We start from the raw sequence: 17,705 nt of genomic DNA on the forward strand, positions 1-17,705 counted from the left end.
CGGGGAGAACATGAAAACTCCACACAGAAAGGCCCCTGTCGGCCACTGGGCTCAAACCCAGAACCTTCTTGCCGTGAGGCAACAGTGCTAACCACTACACCACCGTGCTCTGCCCCATAATACAGTTATCTTAAGCCAGTGATCAGCAGTAGAATTAGTTTGAAATGTTAGCTGTGACTACAACAGCCAATTCTCATTGGAATAAAATCTTAAGTAGTCAAAATAATAAACAACAGAATTGTCAGTAGGTAAGGACTATTTATATTGATTTTATTTTACCAATATTATTGATACTGTATTATTCTTGTAAATTGTCCTGAATGCCCTTTTCAATAATTATATTAGTGCTCATCAGTGTAACAATACAAAAATGATTTTCCCCTATAATTACTTTCTAGTCATAAAATAACAGGAAACACCATTTTATATTGAGGTCCCTGAACATTTAATGTTTATTGCTTTAATAAAATGATCATCTGTACATCACCAGTAGCGCTCTTTTAAATACAGTGCAGTAATGAAAATATTCAGTGTCCAATATGAAATGCAGAAACAGCTTCTTAGCCAACTAAGGATTATCTTTATAAAACATGTACATTTTAATCCCTTTTATGCTAGACATTTTAGTATCTCTTCCCCCCCCAATCACATCTGACTGATCAGCGAATTAAAGGATTATGACGTTGGAATAAGTTTGCTAGTGCAGGGAAAATATAAAAATTTTACAATGCACATACTTTAAGACCAGGATTTGGAAATGTCGTTTTAATGGAATTTCTTAGTTTAACAACTCTTTGTAACATTTCCTGGAAATTTATATAATTTGTTCATGACAGAATATATTTTATATTATAGAGGATATTGCATGGTGGCACAAAGTTTATCTTTGAGTGGTAACATACATTTCATGGGTGGTAACATGTATTTCATGAGTGAGCGAAGCAACACAAGAAGATAAACTTCATATCTTCGCACCACTATGTAATGTTCTTTATACTATTTGGACACATTCTCAAAAAAATACAAGTTAATCAAAAGAATTTTAATTTTGGACCAGTTCGGCATTTTGACAACACGTCAAGTCAGACGGAAAACACTGGGAGCGATGTCAGAGTGGGGGCAGCATGGTGGTTAGCGCTGTCGCCTCACAGCAAGAAGGTCCGGGTTCGAGCCCCATGGCCGACGAGGGCCTTTCTGTGTGGAGTTTGCATGTTCTCCCCGTGTCCGCGTGGGCTTCCTCCGGGTGCTCCAGTTTCCCCCATGGTCCAAAGACATGCAGGTTAGGTTAACTGGTGACTCTAAATTGACCGTAGGTGTGAATGTGAGTGTGAATGGTTGTCTGTGTCTATGTGTCAGCCCTGTGATGACCTGGCGACTTGTCCAGGGTGTACCCCGCCTTTCGCCCGTAGTCAGCTGGGATAGGCTCCAGCTTGCCTGCGACCCTGTAGAAGGATAAAGCGGCTAGAGATAATGAGATGAGATGTCAGAGTGAAATATTGGGAATTATACATACGGGCCACTTTTTCCATGGGATAAAAACGTATTCTATTCCCTTCTAGCAGGTTTATTGATGCCATGCAATATTATATTGCTCATCCTCCATGTATTATGCGACTCTCCCCAATGGAGAATGAGCGTGTAATATTGCTATAATATTCAATGTTGTCAAGACAACGACATCACACGTCAGAGCTCATGCGATGAAAACTTTTCTGCTGCGCATGCACAGAATCATTTCTTCAGGAAAGGGAGAAGACGAGGCTAATCCAGTGCTACTGGTAGGGTTAAGCACTAAATATATAAACTGAAGACGCACTGAACACCAGAAAGGCTACCAAAACTTCATTATATATTCATGCATATTTACAAGAGAAAAACATACCAACGGACATTGAAAAACTGGAAAAAGAGATATCTCAGAGATGTAAAACTTCCACGCTAGTGAGTGACTGTGACAATTTTTAAATAAACATGGCCACAAAGTTTGCTTCATGAAATACAGAAGATTTTGAGAGAATTTTGGCTGCCAGGTTGCGCCATTGTGTATAGTTGTTGATGTTGATTTTAAAAGTAACTAAGTAAATTACACAGGGAAAATAATATTCGGTTTGAGCGCGCTAGCATTGGCCTTCGCTAACACTACACCGGGTGGAAGGTAACTGCACTGCCGTGCTAACAGCACTGAGTCGTGGGTAAGCTAGCATCGGCCTTCATTAATGCTACTGCTACACTGGCTGGAAGGTTAACTGGATTGCCGCGCCAACAGTGCAGAGTCACAGGTAAGCTAGCGTTGGCCTTTGAGAATGCTGATATGAAGAGTAATTATTATTAATAATAATAATAATAATAATAATAATAATGGCTTTTTTCATGGTCTATCAGATATATTCCATTCAGCTAGCATGATACCGAATTCATCTTCGACTCATTCAATATCATGCTAGCTGAATGGAATATATCTGATATACCACTCAATGCCAGCCAAGATTATTCAAATATTACACATACAGGACATTTTTTGTATGGAATAAAAACATGTATTCTATTCCCTTCTAGCGCGTTTCATTCATTTGGTTCAATAGCATGCATTATTCTTATCTTATCACTTATCCTACGTTTATTACGTCACTCTACACAATGGAGAATCAGCGTGCAATATGATATTGCACATTGTCAAGACATGATGTCACATATTGGAGCATGAATATCCAGTGAGAAACTTTTCTGCTGTGTGTGCGCACAGTCATTTCCATGTTCGCTGAGAAGAAGCATTGAATACCTGAAAGGCTACCAAAACTTCATTAGATATTCTTCAAGTTAATTTACAAGACAAAAACATACCAACGAACATTGAAAAACTGGAAAAGAGACACATCGGAGATGTGAAACTTCTGCACTAGTGAGCAACTATGACAATTTGTAAACAAACATGGCTGCCAGGTTTGCTTCATTAAATATGGAAGATTTTGACAGAATTTTGGCTGCCAGGTAGCACTGTTGTGTGTAGCTGCCGATGTTGATTTTAAAAGTAACTAAGTAAATTAAATAGAGAAATGAATACTTAAGCCTGAGTGAAAAATACTGTGGCAAGCATGCATGGAAGAAAAGTCTGAAATCTTAAGTTTCTCAGTCGTTAGCCTGTGCTACTTTCTCTTGATAGCACTGGCTTGACTGCTTTATTAGTATTCGCTAACACTACTGATGAATGCTACACCAGCTGGAAGGTGACTGCACTGCCACGCAAACAGCACAGAGTTGTGTGTAAGCTAGTGTTGGCCTTCAAGAATGCTGATATGAAGAGAGTATGTATAAATAATAATTATAATAACAAAAAACACAACAACTTTGTGGTACATCAGCTATATTTCATTCAGCTACCATGATACTAAACTCATCTTTGACTTGTTCAATGTCATGCTAGCTGAATGGAATATATCTGATAGACCACTCAACACCAGCCAATATTATTTAAATGTCACTTAGATCCACGATGTATTTCATATGAAAAATACAAGTCTTTCAACATGAGTAGATAAACTTCATGTCTTCAAGCCATCATATGATTCTTTTTATTACACACACACACACACACACACCAAAAAAAAAAAAAAAAACACAATTTGTTAAACAATTCTTCGATATCCTCACAAGTGACATACTGAAACACTGTAGTTCTCAATGTCCTGGATGTAGTTTGTATGAAAAATACGAGTGTCATATTTCCCTTAAAACACTCGTGTCTATGTAATTATATATACACAAGTAAATTTTACAACAGGTAAAACATACACATTTTCAGCACTCCTTATTCCAAACATAATGTAGTGTTTGATGTGATCTCAAATGAAGGTGTGTATATTTATCAGTGTATACCACATCCTTCAATTTGATGTTCTATAACATTTTTCACACCTTTTTTTTTTTGCCAAACAATTGGACTGTTACTATCTTGTCATGATGAACATCCTCAAAGGTACAGTGTCTTCTACCCACTCATTCTTTGATTCAATCATTCTTCTCCACAATGCAGATTCAGCAGAGCTAGAATCCATCCACTTTACCTCAGTGCCATGACATTTGCCTGGACAGAGAGACAGCAATGACAATTTTATTACAAGCCTCCACAATATATTTAACAGTTATTCCACAAAATCGAGTCGTACATGAGCCGATAGCCGACGAGGCGCGGAGCACCGAGTTGGCTATAAGCCATGTACAACAAGATTGAGTGGAATAACTGGTTTATTCTATTCACATTCAAATCCACACTGGATTTTGAGAGAGCATTTTTTGCAAATTTGATAAATAAAAACTTTTATACAAAAAGTCAGACAAAATCATTTCTGCTTAGAACATAAACAAACCAGCAAGAATTTGTGAAAAATGCTATAATAATTATTCCTGGGGAAAACAAAAACATTCTCACCATCAAATACTTTTATTCCATATTTTGTTGCTTTTTTTGGGGGGGGGTGTCTTCAGGGGTTTTTTTGGCAGTTGGCAAACCAACTTAAAAAGGTGCATTACTGCCACCGGCTGGGCTATGGGCTGGAATGTGGAGTGTGGAACAGGTGATTTTATTTATTTTTTTTTTTGGGGGGGAAGACAACACTATATTCTTTTAGCTATTTCTGTTTCTTTTAAATACCTGATAATTTTGGGGGTTTTGTTTTCAAGTAGAGTTGTTTTTTTTTTTGTCCTCGGTTGGTTCAGCAACGCGCGCCGCCATTTTGTTTTTCTCTACTCATGGTATATAAGCCTATTGGCTACTTTATTAATAGACTGGCCAATCAGAGCACGCGATTGCTCATATCCAGTGAACGTGGATAGAATAATCCTTGACTTGCAAGTGATATCAAAGCAAAATAGAAACCCGGATGTCAGCCATGTTGGTGGATATACAAATGTGGGTCAAGCGACATTCCATACAAAATAGTCACGCGTGTGCAACTCTGTTTTTCCACTGCTTTAAGCCATGCCATTTCTTTGTGCTGTATATGGTTGTGGTCACAACAGTACTCGTGACCGTGGCACGTAACGAATTTTTAGAATTCCGTCCGTGATTCAGAAAGAGGGCAAGGAAACTCTGAGGCTTAGTACAGAGAAGAGCCGAGCACGGCTGAACAATATCGGCTAAAACCAAAACAGCTCGTGTTTGCAGTGATCATTTTATCTTTGCAGTGATCATTTTATCTCAGGTGAGATTCAAATGCTCTCTCAATAATATCATGGAAGAATTTTATTGCGTGTTGCTAGAATTTTGCTATAAAATCAGTGCTCTCGTCGTGGTTCACTCAGTCATTGTTATTTTAACACGTGTATTACCATTTCACTTCTAGGAGCACCAGCAAAATTATACGATAGAAACAATCCAGACTGGTCACCCACTCAGAAAATGGGCTACGTTTCATCCAACGTCGGGCTTGATTCTTCGGCAGCCAAACCAGATAGAATGTGATATCTGGGTACTCGATGTTCGGTAGAAGCGTCTTATCTTCAGAAAAGTCTGACTTTTTTAAATAATATGGGTTAAAACCACACGTATCTATCTTCTCTTTGTATTGAATCTTCGCTCGACCGTTCAAATCATGGTAGTACTGAGAAAATTCAGCATTGTTTACAGACACGCTTTCAGTGGCTGCCATCCTAGTTGTTTTGTATATCCACCATCATGGCAGACGCTCATGACGCAGTACATTTTGATCACGTGGTTGCAAGTCAGCTATACAAAATTATACCAGAGAGCTACTGAATGCTCAAGTCTGAGTGGTCAGAAGGTGTTGATTAATATTCTACAATAGTATGGCTTGGATTGTAGATTGTGTTAAGGTTTATATTAATGTGCTCATTCTAATACTTCATGATTTCTCTAATAATAACAACATCATACACAGGGATGTGATTTGTTGTACATTTTTCTGGCTTCCTGTAAGTAGACATTTATTTTGAATTTTTTGGAAGGAGTCTCCAGTGTCAGCGCTTTGTAACAGTATGCAGGAAAGCTGTAATTTTAAAATCCACAACATTAAAGTGATATGGACACGAACAGGTCTCCTCGGTGTCATTTTATAGATTTCAACACAAACTTTCAATTTGTGGAGGTGAAAACTCAACAAAATAAAACATTTAAACCTCCCATCACAAAGCGATGCCTGGAATTCCCTTCCCTTCCACCAAGAATGGCCCAAACCGGAAATGACGTAGATCGGTGAACACCTGTCGGCACGCCTTCCAGGCAAAAGAAGTTTTCATGACAGAACATGAACTGTGAGATATGAGCTGTGCCTGAAATCACTCACTCATTCACTACTCACTATTTAGGGAATTCTATATAGAGGACTGTATAGTGAGCTCAATGGTAAAATGAAAAACACTTTTGGACACTACTCCGCCACGCCGTTATTTATGTCGTTACTGTCGTACAATTAAAACGTGCCAGATCAGTCGGCTGGTGGGTTTCAAAATAATAAATACATATTATACCGGCAGCACGGTGGTGTAGTGGTTAGCGCTGTCGCCTCACAGCAAGAAGGTCCAGGTTCGAGCCCCGTGGCCGACGAGGGTCTTTCTGTGCGGAGTTTGCATGTTCTCCCCGTGTCCGCGTGGGTTTCCTCTGGGTGCTCTGGTTTCCCCCACAGTCCAAAGACATGCAGGTTAGGTTAACTGGTGACTCTAAATTGACCGTAGGTGTGAATGTGAGTGTGAATGGTTGTCTGTGTCTATGTGTCAGCCCTGTGATGACCTGGCGACTTGTCCAGGGTGTACCCCGCCTTTCGCCCGTAGTCAGCTGGGATAGGCTCCAGCTTGCCTGCGACCCTGTAGAACAGGATAAAGCGGCTAGAGATAATGAGATGAGATGAGAAATTTGAGGCTTTTGATTAATTCCTCCCTCTGCACTAGAAATTTTATGCTTGTATTTTCATCTCATCTCATTATCTCTAGCCGCTTTATCCTGTTCTACAGGGTCGCAGGCAAGCTGGAGCCTATCCCAGCTGACTACGGGCGAAAGGCAGGGTACACCCTGGACAAGTCGCCAGGTCGTCACAGGGCTGACACATAGACAACCATTCACACTCACATTCACACCTACGGTCAATTTAGAGTCACCAGTTAACCTAACCTGCATGTCTTTGGACTGTGGGGGAAACCGGAGCAAACCCACGCAGACACGGGGAGAACATGCAAACTCCACACAGAAAGGCCCTTGCCGGCCATGGGGCTCGAACCCAGACCTTCTTGCTGTGAGGCGACAGCGCTAACCGCTACACCACCATGCCGCCCTGCTTGTATTTTCTGTCTTATTTGATTTTAGCTTAATTTCTATTCCCTTACTATTTTTAATTGTACTTGAATGTCCATTTATAATGCATTTCTTCCTCCGTCCATTCACCCCGACAAACTACAATATTATTGCCATTTTCCCGCCACAACTTATAAATTTGTCTTGTGCCCGTTGTCATAAGGAAAAACAAACTACTGCTATACTCAATCTAAAATACTTAACGGTCCTTATGAAACAGCTTTTACGGCTTTTCTTTCAGAGCAACCGCAATGCATGATGGTGTGTGTGTGTGTGTATATATATATATATATATATATATATATATATATATATATATATATATATAGACACACACACACCCACCCAGTGGTGCTTGAAAGTTTGTGAACCCTTTCGAATTTTCTATATTTCTGCAAAAATATGACCTAAAACATCATCAGATTTTCACACAAGTCCTAAAAGTAGATAAAGAGAACCCAGTTAAACAAATGAGACAAAAATGTTATACTTAGTCATTTATTTATTGAGGAAAATGATCCAATATTACATATTGGTGAGTGGCAAAAGTATGTGAACCTCTAGGATTAGCAGTTAATTTGAAGGTGAAATTAGAGTCAGGTGTTTTCAATCAATGGGATGACAATCAGGTGTGAGTGGGCACCCTGTTTTATTGAGAGAACAGGGATCTATCAAAGTTTGATCTTCACAACACATGTTTGTGGAAGTGTATCATGGCATGAACAAAGGAGATTTCTGAGGACCTCAGAAAAAGCATTGTTGATGCTCATCAGGCTGGAAAAGGTTACAAAAACATCTCTAAAGAGTTTGGACTCCACCAACCCACAGTCAGACAGATTGTGTACAAATGGAGGAAATTCAAGACCATTGTTACCCTCCCCAGGAGTGGTTGATCAACAAAGATCACTCCAAGAGCAAGGTGTGTAATAGTCAGCGAGGTCACAAAGGACCCCAGGGTAACTTCTAAGCAACTGAAGGCCTCTCTCACATTGGCTAATGTTAATGTTCATGAGTCCACCATCAGGAGAACACTGAACAACAATGGTGTACATGGCAGGGTTGCAAGGAGAAAGCCACTGCTCTCCAAAAAGAACATTGCTGCTCATCTGCAGTTTGCTGAAGATCACGTGGACTATTGGAAAAATGTTTTGTGGACGGATGAGACCAAAATAGAACTTTTTGGTTTAAATGAGAAGTGTTATGTTTTGAGAAAGGAAAACACTGCATTCCAGTATAAGAACCTTATCCCATCTGAGAAACATGGTGGTGGTAATATCATGGTTTGGGCCTGTTTTGCTGCATCTGGGCCAGGACAGCTTGCCATCATTGATGGAGCAATGAATTCTGAATTATACCAGCAAATTTTAAAGGAAAATGTCAGGACATCTGTCCATGAACTGAATCTCAAGAGAAGGTGGGTCATGCAGCAAGGCAACAACCCTAAGCACACAAGTCGTTCTACCAAAGAATTGTTAAAGAAGAATAAAGTTAATGTTTTGGAATGGCCAAGTCAAAGTCCTGACCTTAATCCAAACGAAATGTTGTGGAAGGACCTGAAGTGAGTAGTTCATGTGAGGAAACCCACCAACATCCCAGAGTTGAAGCTGTTCTGTACGGAGGAATGGGCTAAAATTCCTCCAAGCTGGTGTGCAGGACTGATCAACAGTTACCGGAAATGTTTAGTTGCAGTTATGGCTGCACAAGGGGGTCACACCAGATACTGAAAGCAAAGGTTCACATACTTTTGCCACTCACAGATATATAATATTGGATCATTTTCCTCAATAAATAAATGATCAAGTATAATATTTTTGTCTCATTTGTTAACTGGGTTCTCTTTATCTACTTTTAGGACTTGTGTGAAAATCTGATGATGTTTTAGGTCATATTTATGCAGAAATATAGAAAATTCTAAAGGGTTCACAAACTTTCAAGCACCACTGGGTGTGTGTGTGTGTGTGTGTGTGTGTGTGTGTGTGTGTATATATATATATATTATATATATATATATATATATATATATATAAATAAAAGAGAGAGCTTGGTTAGTGACCATTGGTTGTACACTACTTTTCATGATGCATTGTGGGATACTATAGGGTGTAATAATTCTCACGATACATTCGGCCAGCACTACAAAATGGCAAACTCACTATATTGTGAGTAGGGAGTGATTTCGGAGACAGCGCATGTCTTGTATTTTGAGGATGAAGAGGAGTTAGTTGGGGAAGAGGAGGTTGGAGAGGAGGAGAGGGAGAATGTAGGGCTCGGGATAAAGCCCTACCAGTTTCAGCCATACCAGGACCATCACATTGACAGCCACAGTGAGGTGAGGGACTACCACTCAGATCTTGGCAAGCTGACAAGTGGATATGGTGGAGGGATGATCGTAACGGACTACCTGTTTTTGTTTACATTAATAATTACCAATACCAGTTGTTAGAATCTTTACTGATGTAATTGTCAGTATAATAGTAATTCCTGTCAATAAGTTGTAATTCAGGACAAGATAAAATAATTGTTTTTGTTCCAATTCTGCAATTGCCTACCAAATACCGACCTCCCAAAAGCACAGCGTGGCACAGAGATATGTCGCTTAGTGTAGACAATTGTAGTGGAAAGTAGTCACTAGACTGCAGCCAGTGTACCAGAAGAGTGCTAGTTTAGATCTACTCTATTACCTGAAGGCTAAAATAAAATATTTTCCCAGCTACTTAAGAGTACCTCCCCACTGTTTTTTTTTTTTCTTTCCACTTTATCATCAAAGGCTTATTATTTGCAGTCGCATTATGGGTGAAAATGATCATAACCATCTTTATTTTCACAGAGGTCATAGGGAAGAGTGAATTTATCGATATTATGAATTTAGTCAATAAAATGTATTATAGGTCATTCTTTAAAATGTACAACAAAAAAAAATTGTCTACATTGGCAACTTCTCGTATAAAGGAAATAAAACCCTTTGGGATGCGGTGTTACTGGAAAATAATCAACTTTGTGGTGGGACCAACATTACACATTGCATGCTCCCTTGTATTTTATCTATAAGTAAACCTAGCTGTGAATAAATAGTGTGGTGTGTTTAGGAACAAGTGCCTCCAACCTGTTCCAAGACCAAGCCTTGTGCCTCCTATGAAGTGATTACTGAGCCGGTCATGGGCCCACACAGTGAGTTCAACACAGGTGTCTCTCAGGTCCTCCTGCCTGAGGCCATCATAGACCATGGTGTGGTTGAACACTGGGTTTGCAGTTCTCTTTACAACCCGAGTTTTCTGTCGGTTTTTCTGATTGTTGTCCGGAAGTATTAAGCTGAAATCCACAATATATAGTACATGAACAACTGCCAGTGCAGAGATTAAGCCATACACATACAGCATAAATGAATACACAGCTTGACTATAGCATAATACCCACAGGCTATCAACAGGCAGGAAATCTCAGGAAACATTAATACAGCAAGACTTTTTTTTTATTATTATTATTTTTTTAAATATACACACCATTTTACAAAGGGGTCTATAGTCCTGTTTCTGGATGCTAGATTGGTACATTCCTTTATCCAGACCTGAATCTCACCAGTCTGTGGTGTCTTGTTACCTACAACTACAAAAGGCACAAAACGTTTCATTTCACACTGCATTTACGTGCAGAGCCACTGAAGTTCGAACACTTACTTTGAGAAGTCTGCAGAAGGAAACGCAAAGATATTCTCATATCTCCACACATTTCCACATTGTGGTTAACATGCTTTGGACTGGACGGAGTCACCGTCTAAGACAAAGGAAAATAAATTTAATAATAATAATAATAATAATAATAATTTTACAGCCCCCAGTCTGTAAATAAAAAATTATTCACAGATATTAACCCTAATTATTTACTGATATTACCCTTCCTTTGAGGGTGCAGTCCATCATGTGCGTATTATTGTCCCACTCAGACAAATCCACGTTCACTTCCCCAAGAAAACTGTTCCTTCCAAACGTGTCATTATGCCACACAGAGACATTTAAAGTGTGAACCTTTAAGTTCTCCAGTGGCATCTTATACTGTTTGGAAAGGAGAACATATTGGTTTTTGTTTTAATAAATACAAAAATAATAAAAATTACTCCTTTTTTTTTTTTTAAAACGCACGGTCATACCCGTAGGATTTCATTATAACTAGGGTTCAGAGTCTTCTTCTTCACAGATGTTTTTCTTTTCCCCAGCTTTGCTTTGTCAGGTAAAAGATAACATTTAACATACCTAAAGCATGTAACAGAAGATCTCATTACATGAGTGCAGTTAAAACACAGTGATTAAGAATCAGCAAGTTTGTCTCCATTACACAGACATCTTGGACCAATATATACTGATCAGCCAGAACCTTATGACCACTGACAGGTGAAGTCAAGAATATTGATTATCTCATTACAAAGGCACCTGTGAAGGGGTAGGATATATTAGGCAGCAAGAAAACAGTCAGTTCTTGAAGTTGAAAGCAGGAAAAATAGGCAAGCGTAAGGATCTGGGGTGGGTTTCCCAAAAGCCTCTTAACGGTAAGGGCATGTTAACTAGAACAGTGTGTGTTCATTGTGATGCTCGCTCTACCATCTAACGATGATCTTTGTGCTACTATGCTTTTGAGAAACCCACCCCTGAGCGACTTTGACAAGGGGCAAACTGTGATGACTAGATGACCGGGTCTGAGCATCTCCAAAATGGCACATCTTGTGGGGTGTTCCTGGTATGCAGTGTGTAGTACCTACCAAAAGTGGCCCAAGGAAGGACAACCGGTGAACCAGCGACAGGATCATGGATGTCAGAGGCTCTTTGGTTTGTGTGGGGCACGAAGGCTAGCCTATATGATCCAGTCCCACAGAAGAGCTACTGTAGCACAAACTGCTGAAAAAGGTAATGCTGGCTAAAACAGAAAGCTGCCAGCATTAACTTTTTCAGCAGTTTGTGCTACAGTAGCTCTTCTGTGGGACTGGATCATATAGGCTAGCCTTCATGCTCCACACAAATCAAAGAGCCTTCGACACCCATGATCCTGTCGCTGGTTCACCGGTTGTCCTTCTTTGGGCCACTTTGGGTAGGTACTACACACTGCATACCAGGAACACCCCACAAGATGTGCCATTTTGGAGATGCTCAGATCCGGTCATCTAGTCATCACAATTTGACCCTGGTCAAAGTCGCTCAGATCCTTACACTTGCCCATTTTTTCCTGCTTCCAACACATCAACTTCAAGAACTGACTTCTCTTGCTGCCTAATATAATCTCACCACTTGACAGGTACCATTGTAATGAGATAATCAAATGTTCTTCACCTTCACCTGTCAGTGGTCATAATGTTACAGCTGATAGGTGTACATTATGTTGGTTTTAAATTATGCTAGGTAAGATTAGTTTTGATATATTGTTTCCTGTTAATAAATTACTAATCTATATGTTAACTCTGAAATCTTACTTTTATACCAACATTATCTCTTCGTCATGGTACATTGAGCTAAAGAAGCACACTGATTCACTCACGGGTCAGAACGGTTCCTCTTAGGATCTGCCACTGCCAGATCTCTGCACTGGACTATAAAGATGTGGAGCTCTTCCAGTTTATTCACATAGTTAATGGCGAACTGGATGGTTCCCTTAACTTCCACATGTCCAAAGTCTGTGCCGTAAATGTTTGTCACACTGCCACTGACCTTTAAGATCAACACAAGTCGCTCGACGTTATTCGCCAAGACAGCAACAATACAAACTAACAAAGACTGTAACTCTAATAAAACATGCATGTGTGTAAACATACAACCAAATCATTTTGTAGCACGGGTTAAAATATGAGGCACATACAGAAGACATGGAGGCGAGGCCAGATGAGAAACTGGTGTTAGTATATGTGCTGCTTTTCCTCGGTCTTTCAGAATAGAAACTATTCTCGGAGAGACAGTCGCTTTCTCTGCCGTTACCCTAATAGACACAGGAGGACAAAAGTAAAATGTACAGGATAAATATAACTGCATTCACATGCTGCTTGTGATACTGACCAAGCTTGTGAAATATGTTGGAAGTACCATATATGCCAGAAATTGTATTTATTTAATAAAACATATTTCTGATCTTCAGATAGTCAATAAAAATAAATTTTAGTAGCCTCATCAGTATATACTTACTATTGCATCCTAACATTGTTTAGCCTCACTGTACACCCTTGTATCACAGATCTAAATGTGTACTTAAAGTAATAAAGTAGTTTCTTTTAATCATATATCTAATTCACGATGATCATCACCACTTCATATTAAACTTGTGTGTTGTGCTCCCTCATGTAGTACTAACATCCACAGGTAGGGAAAAAAAATCATAATACCATATTCTCTACTAATATTCCCTACCAATTTTGAAAAGAAGGGAAGGAATGGTGGTAGATACATGGCTACATATAGTACATAGAAATACAGCACATCAGTAAACAAATGTCTGCACAATAAACCAATCACATGTTCAATACTTCGGCAAAATCTGATTAAACTTTCATAGTTGATTCAGTGGTTGGTAATTAGAGATTAACATGTAAATAATTCAACAGAGGTATTTTACAACTCCTTGATATGTACACAAAAGCTAAGCTCCACTGATTTCAAGCATTCAGCACTTTCACCATTCACCAAAACTGATGCAAGGTTAGGGGACCTGATTACCTGCTCGTGCATAAAAGCAGGTACTGAGACACTCAGCCTCTTACTCTGCTCTGGGTCCAAGACAGCAATTGTGAGTGCATCCGGAGCTGCAGACACCAGTCCAATAACAGCAGATATGGTAAAGAGAACAGAATAATTGTATTATCATGCTAATTTTCATCATGATTGACAAAATGATGATGATGATGATGATTACTTGGAGCACGTTTATAAATATAATACTTGATGTTCTTTGTGGGCGGCACAGTGGTGTAGTGGTTAGCGCTGTCGCCTCACAGCAAGAAGGTCCGGGTTCAAGCCCCGTGGCCGATGAGGACCTTTCTGTGCGGAGTTTGCATGTTCTCCCTGTGTCCGCGTGGGTTTCCGCCGGGTGCTCCGGTTTCCCCCACAGTCCAAAGACATGCAGGTTAGGTTAACTGGTGACTCTAAATTGACCGTAGGTGTGAATGTGAGTGTGAATGGTTGTCTGTGTCTATGTGTCAGCCCTGTGATGACCTGGCGACTTGTCCAGGGTGTACCCCGCCTTTCGCCCGTAGTCAGCTGGGATAGGCTCCAGCTTGCCTGCGACCCTGTAGAACAGGATAAAGCGGCTACAGATAATGAGATGAGATGAGGTGTTCTTTGTCAGAAATACGGTGTCTTGCCAAAGTATTCATCCCCCTTGGTGTTTGTCCCATTTTGTCACTTTACAAGCTGGAATTAAAATTGATTTTTGGGGTGTTGGCACCATTTGATTTATACAATCTGCCGACCACTTTTGTTTGAGACTGGGACAAAGGTTCATGTTCCAGTAGGACAATGATCCTAAACATATTGCTAAAGCTACACTGGAGTGGTTTAAAGGGAAGCGTTTAAATGTCTTGGAATGGCCTAATCAAAGCCCAGACCTCAATCCAGTTGAGAATCTGTGGCATAACTTGAAGATTGCTGTACACCAAAGCAACCCATCTAACTTGAAGGAGTTGGAGCAGTTTTGCCTTGAGAAATGGGCAAAAATCCCAGTGGCTAGATGTGCTAAGCTAATAGAGACACACCCCAAGAGACTTGAAGATGTAATTGTAGCAAAAGGTGGCTCTACAAAGTATTGAATTTGGGGGGGAATACCTATGCACACTCCAGATTTCTGTTTTTTCCATCTGAATTATTGTTTGCATCACAATTTAAACAAATTTAAAAAATAAAAACTAAAATAAAATTTGCACCTTTAAAGTGGTAGGCATGTTGTGTAAATCAAAGGGTGCCAACCCCCAAAAAATCCATTTCAATTCCAGCTTGTAACACAACAAAGCAGGACAAACACCAAGGGGGATGAATACTTTTGCAAGACACTTTATAATGCTCCACTGATAACTGTATGTATATTTTCTGCCCGTATGTGTTATTTCTTGATTTAATCCTAAAAATTGTAATCTTACATTAATTTTCTAAGCCTTCTTTAATGGAATCAATAAAACACATGGAACATATGAAAGGTTTATCAGAAGTAGTCTTTCTTCCTGCTAAAGCTCATTACCCAAGAGAAAGGGACATACAGTATTTTTCAAGAAACAAAAGTTTAGCTAAATATTTACCTTCCTCCACAGTCTGTATTATGCCAAGGCTTGGTTCATTTTTCCATCTTTCGTCTTCTTGGTGTTAAATGAAACAGGCAAAAAGGAAATGGGAAACCAAAGGCAGTGTAAACACAGGCGATTTTGAAAGCACGTGCACTTTTGCATGTTTCTAGTTGTTATTTCGCATAAAACCTGATGGAGCTTGATAGCCATTTAAAACGTTTCAGTATCAAGGTACTCACTGGAGGGCACGGTTGCCAGGTCCTCCAAACTCTTGGAAACAGAAAGGGGTCTGACACTGGCCTTCCTCTGTACTGTTCTTACTGGGCTAGGACTGTCACGGCCATCTACAAGAAATAATATTAATTGTAGGATTAACACATAAGACATCAAAAAGGATCACAGATTACTATAAAAACATACCCTCAACCTAACAAATCTCTTATATAGAAAAAGAAGTAAAAAGCAGTAAGCATTGGTCAGTTTTACCAAAAATGTCAACTTAAACTCAAAGATTTACTTTTTTTTGTAAGAAATAATGATAATTTACATGTTAGGATTTGCCTTGGTGAATTGGATTTAACAAAAATGCACAAAAGTAAACTTTATGACAAATATATATTATTTACCAGCTAGGAGGTCCGTATCGTGAAATACCGTGACCAAGATCTTGAAAGTACTGAGCAAGGCCCTCTGGGCCGAGGTCACGGTATTTCACCATATGGACTGACCTTTAGCTGGTAAATAATAAAGTATTTTTTCTTTACCAAATTCTAACAGAAAACGAGAGCGCCCGCAAGGGAAAACCGAGCCGAACCACCACTTTGAATCCTCATTCACGGCTGTAATGCAAATTGCTTCCTCCTCGGTATACAAGCGCACTTCCATGGCAGGAAAAAAATAAAAAAAATACATTTTGCCGCCTATGTAGTCCCCTAATTATACAAAATTGAGTCATTCAGGATTCAGCCATGTTTTTGCTCAGCATTAGCAACAGTTACAGGTTTTTAGCTTTCTCCTGAAATGTTTCATTTCTTCTTCCTCAGGGTAGTAAAACTCGCTTTCGCTGTGAAGACTGTCGTTATCACTGTCCATGATGTAAAATTAATGCTATTATGCTGAGAAATGCTGGCAAACATTTAAGATTTTTGATAAAAATCTTATAAATAAATCTTATAAAAAAAGATAAATGTTGACAAAAATTGCTACTATGTTTGTTGTTGTTGTGAACGAGCGCGTCGCCAGAGGTCCGTAACCGGGGTCCGTACCATAGGATACAGACCCACTCGCCAGCCAATCAGAGTGCAGGATTTGATGAAAACCGCACCGCGAAAAAATAAAACTAGTAATTTACTGTGCTGGTAATGTCAATCACAATTATTGTACACACAGGACACTTTTTCAGTGGAATAAAAACATGTATTCTATTCCCTTCTAGTATGTTTCATTCATTTGGTTTGATAGCATGCAATAGTGTTCACATATCGCTTCTCCTATTGTATTACATCACTCTACCCAATAGAGAATGGGCATTGAATATAGTTTATGATATTGCATGGTTGTCAAGACATGATGTCACACGTCGGAATTGATGCGAATATCCAATGAGAGTTTTTTGCTGTGTATGCGCAGAACCATTTCTTTGTTCGCTGGGAAAGAGAAAGACCATTGAACACCCAAAAGGTTACCAAAACTTCATTAGATATTCTTCATGCATATTTACCAGAGGAAAACATACCAACGAACATCGAAAAACTGGAAAAGAGACACATTGTAGACATAAAACTTCCGTGCTAGTGAGCGACTGTGACAATTTGTAAACAAACATGGCCGCCAGGTTTGCTTCGTTAAATACAGAAGATTTTGAGAGAAATTTGAAAGAGAAAGACGCGGTGAACACCTGAAAGGCTACCAAAACTTCAATAGATATTCTTCGTGTATATTTACAAGAGAAAAACAGGAGTTTTTGGAGTTGGACTTTTTGAAGTTGGACCATTTTTACTGTTAGAACTTTGAATTTTTGCATGTACATTGGATTGACAGAACACTGAATTACATTGGATCAGAATCAGCATTCAAGATTGGTACTGTAAGTAACCGCCCTGCTCTTAACTTTTTGTAAAATCTATAATTGTTCCATCGAATGTGTATGAATAATAATAATAA

General features: G+C 39.3%; 1 protein-coding gene across 10 annotated transcripts in view; it reads right to left on the reverse strand.

Annotated features, from left to right (window-relative positions):
- Positions 1–3,117: 3,117 nt before the first annotated feature.
- sytl2a (synaptotagmin-like 2a) overlaps positions 3,118–17,705 on the reverse strand; it is a 70,156-nt gene continuing 55,568 nt past the window's right edge. For 9 of the 10 annotated variants that reach the window (XM_060908571.1, XM_060908569.1, XM_060908568.1 and 6 more), the window contains 11 exons: positions 15,782–15,886; positions 15,558–15,614; positions 13,987–14,072; positions 13,139–13,255; positions 12,821–12,990; positions 11,445–11,547; positions 11,191–11,349; positions 10,975–11,071; positions 10,801–10,903; positions 10,404–10,609; positions 3,118–4,081 (listed from right to left, as the gene is read on the reverse strand). In XM_060908571.1, the coding sequence (XP_060764554.1) occupies positions 3,945–4,081; positions 10,404–10,609; positions 10,801–10,903; positions 10,975–11,071; positions 11,191–11,349; positions 11,445–11,547; positions 12,821–12,990; positions 13,139–13,255; positions 13,987–14,072; positions 15,558–15,614; positions 15,782–15,886 (1,340 nt within the window). In that variant the 3' untranslated portion in view covers positions 3,118–3,944. The remainder of the gene's footprint in view (positions 4,082–10,403; positions 10,610–10,800; positions 10,904–10,974; positions 11,072–11,190; positions 11,350–11,444; positions 11,548–12,820; positions 12,991–13,138; positions 13,256–13,986; positions 14,073–15,557; positions 15,615–15,781; positions 15,887–17,705) is intronic. The other variant, XM_060908570.1, reaches the window with a different exon arrangement.

This window comes from Neoarius graeffei, chromosome 25 (genome assembly GCF_027579695.1).
Source record: "Neoarius graeffei isolate fNeoGra1 chromosome 25, fNeoGra1.pri, whole genome shotgun sequence".
NCBI lineage: Eukaryota > Metazoa > Chordata > Actinopteri > Siluriformes > Ariidae > Neoarius > Neoarius graeffei.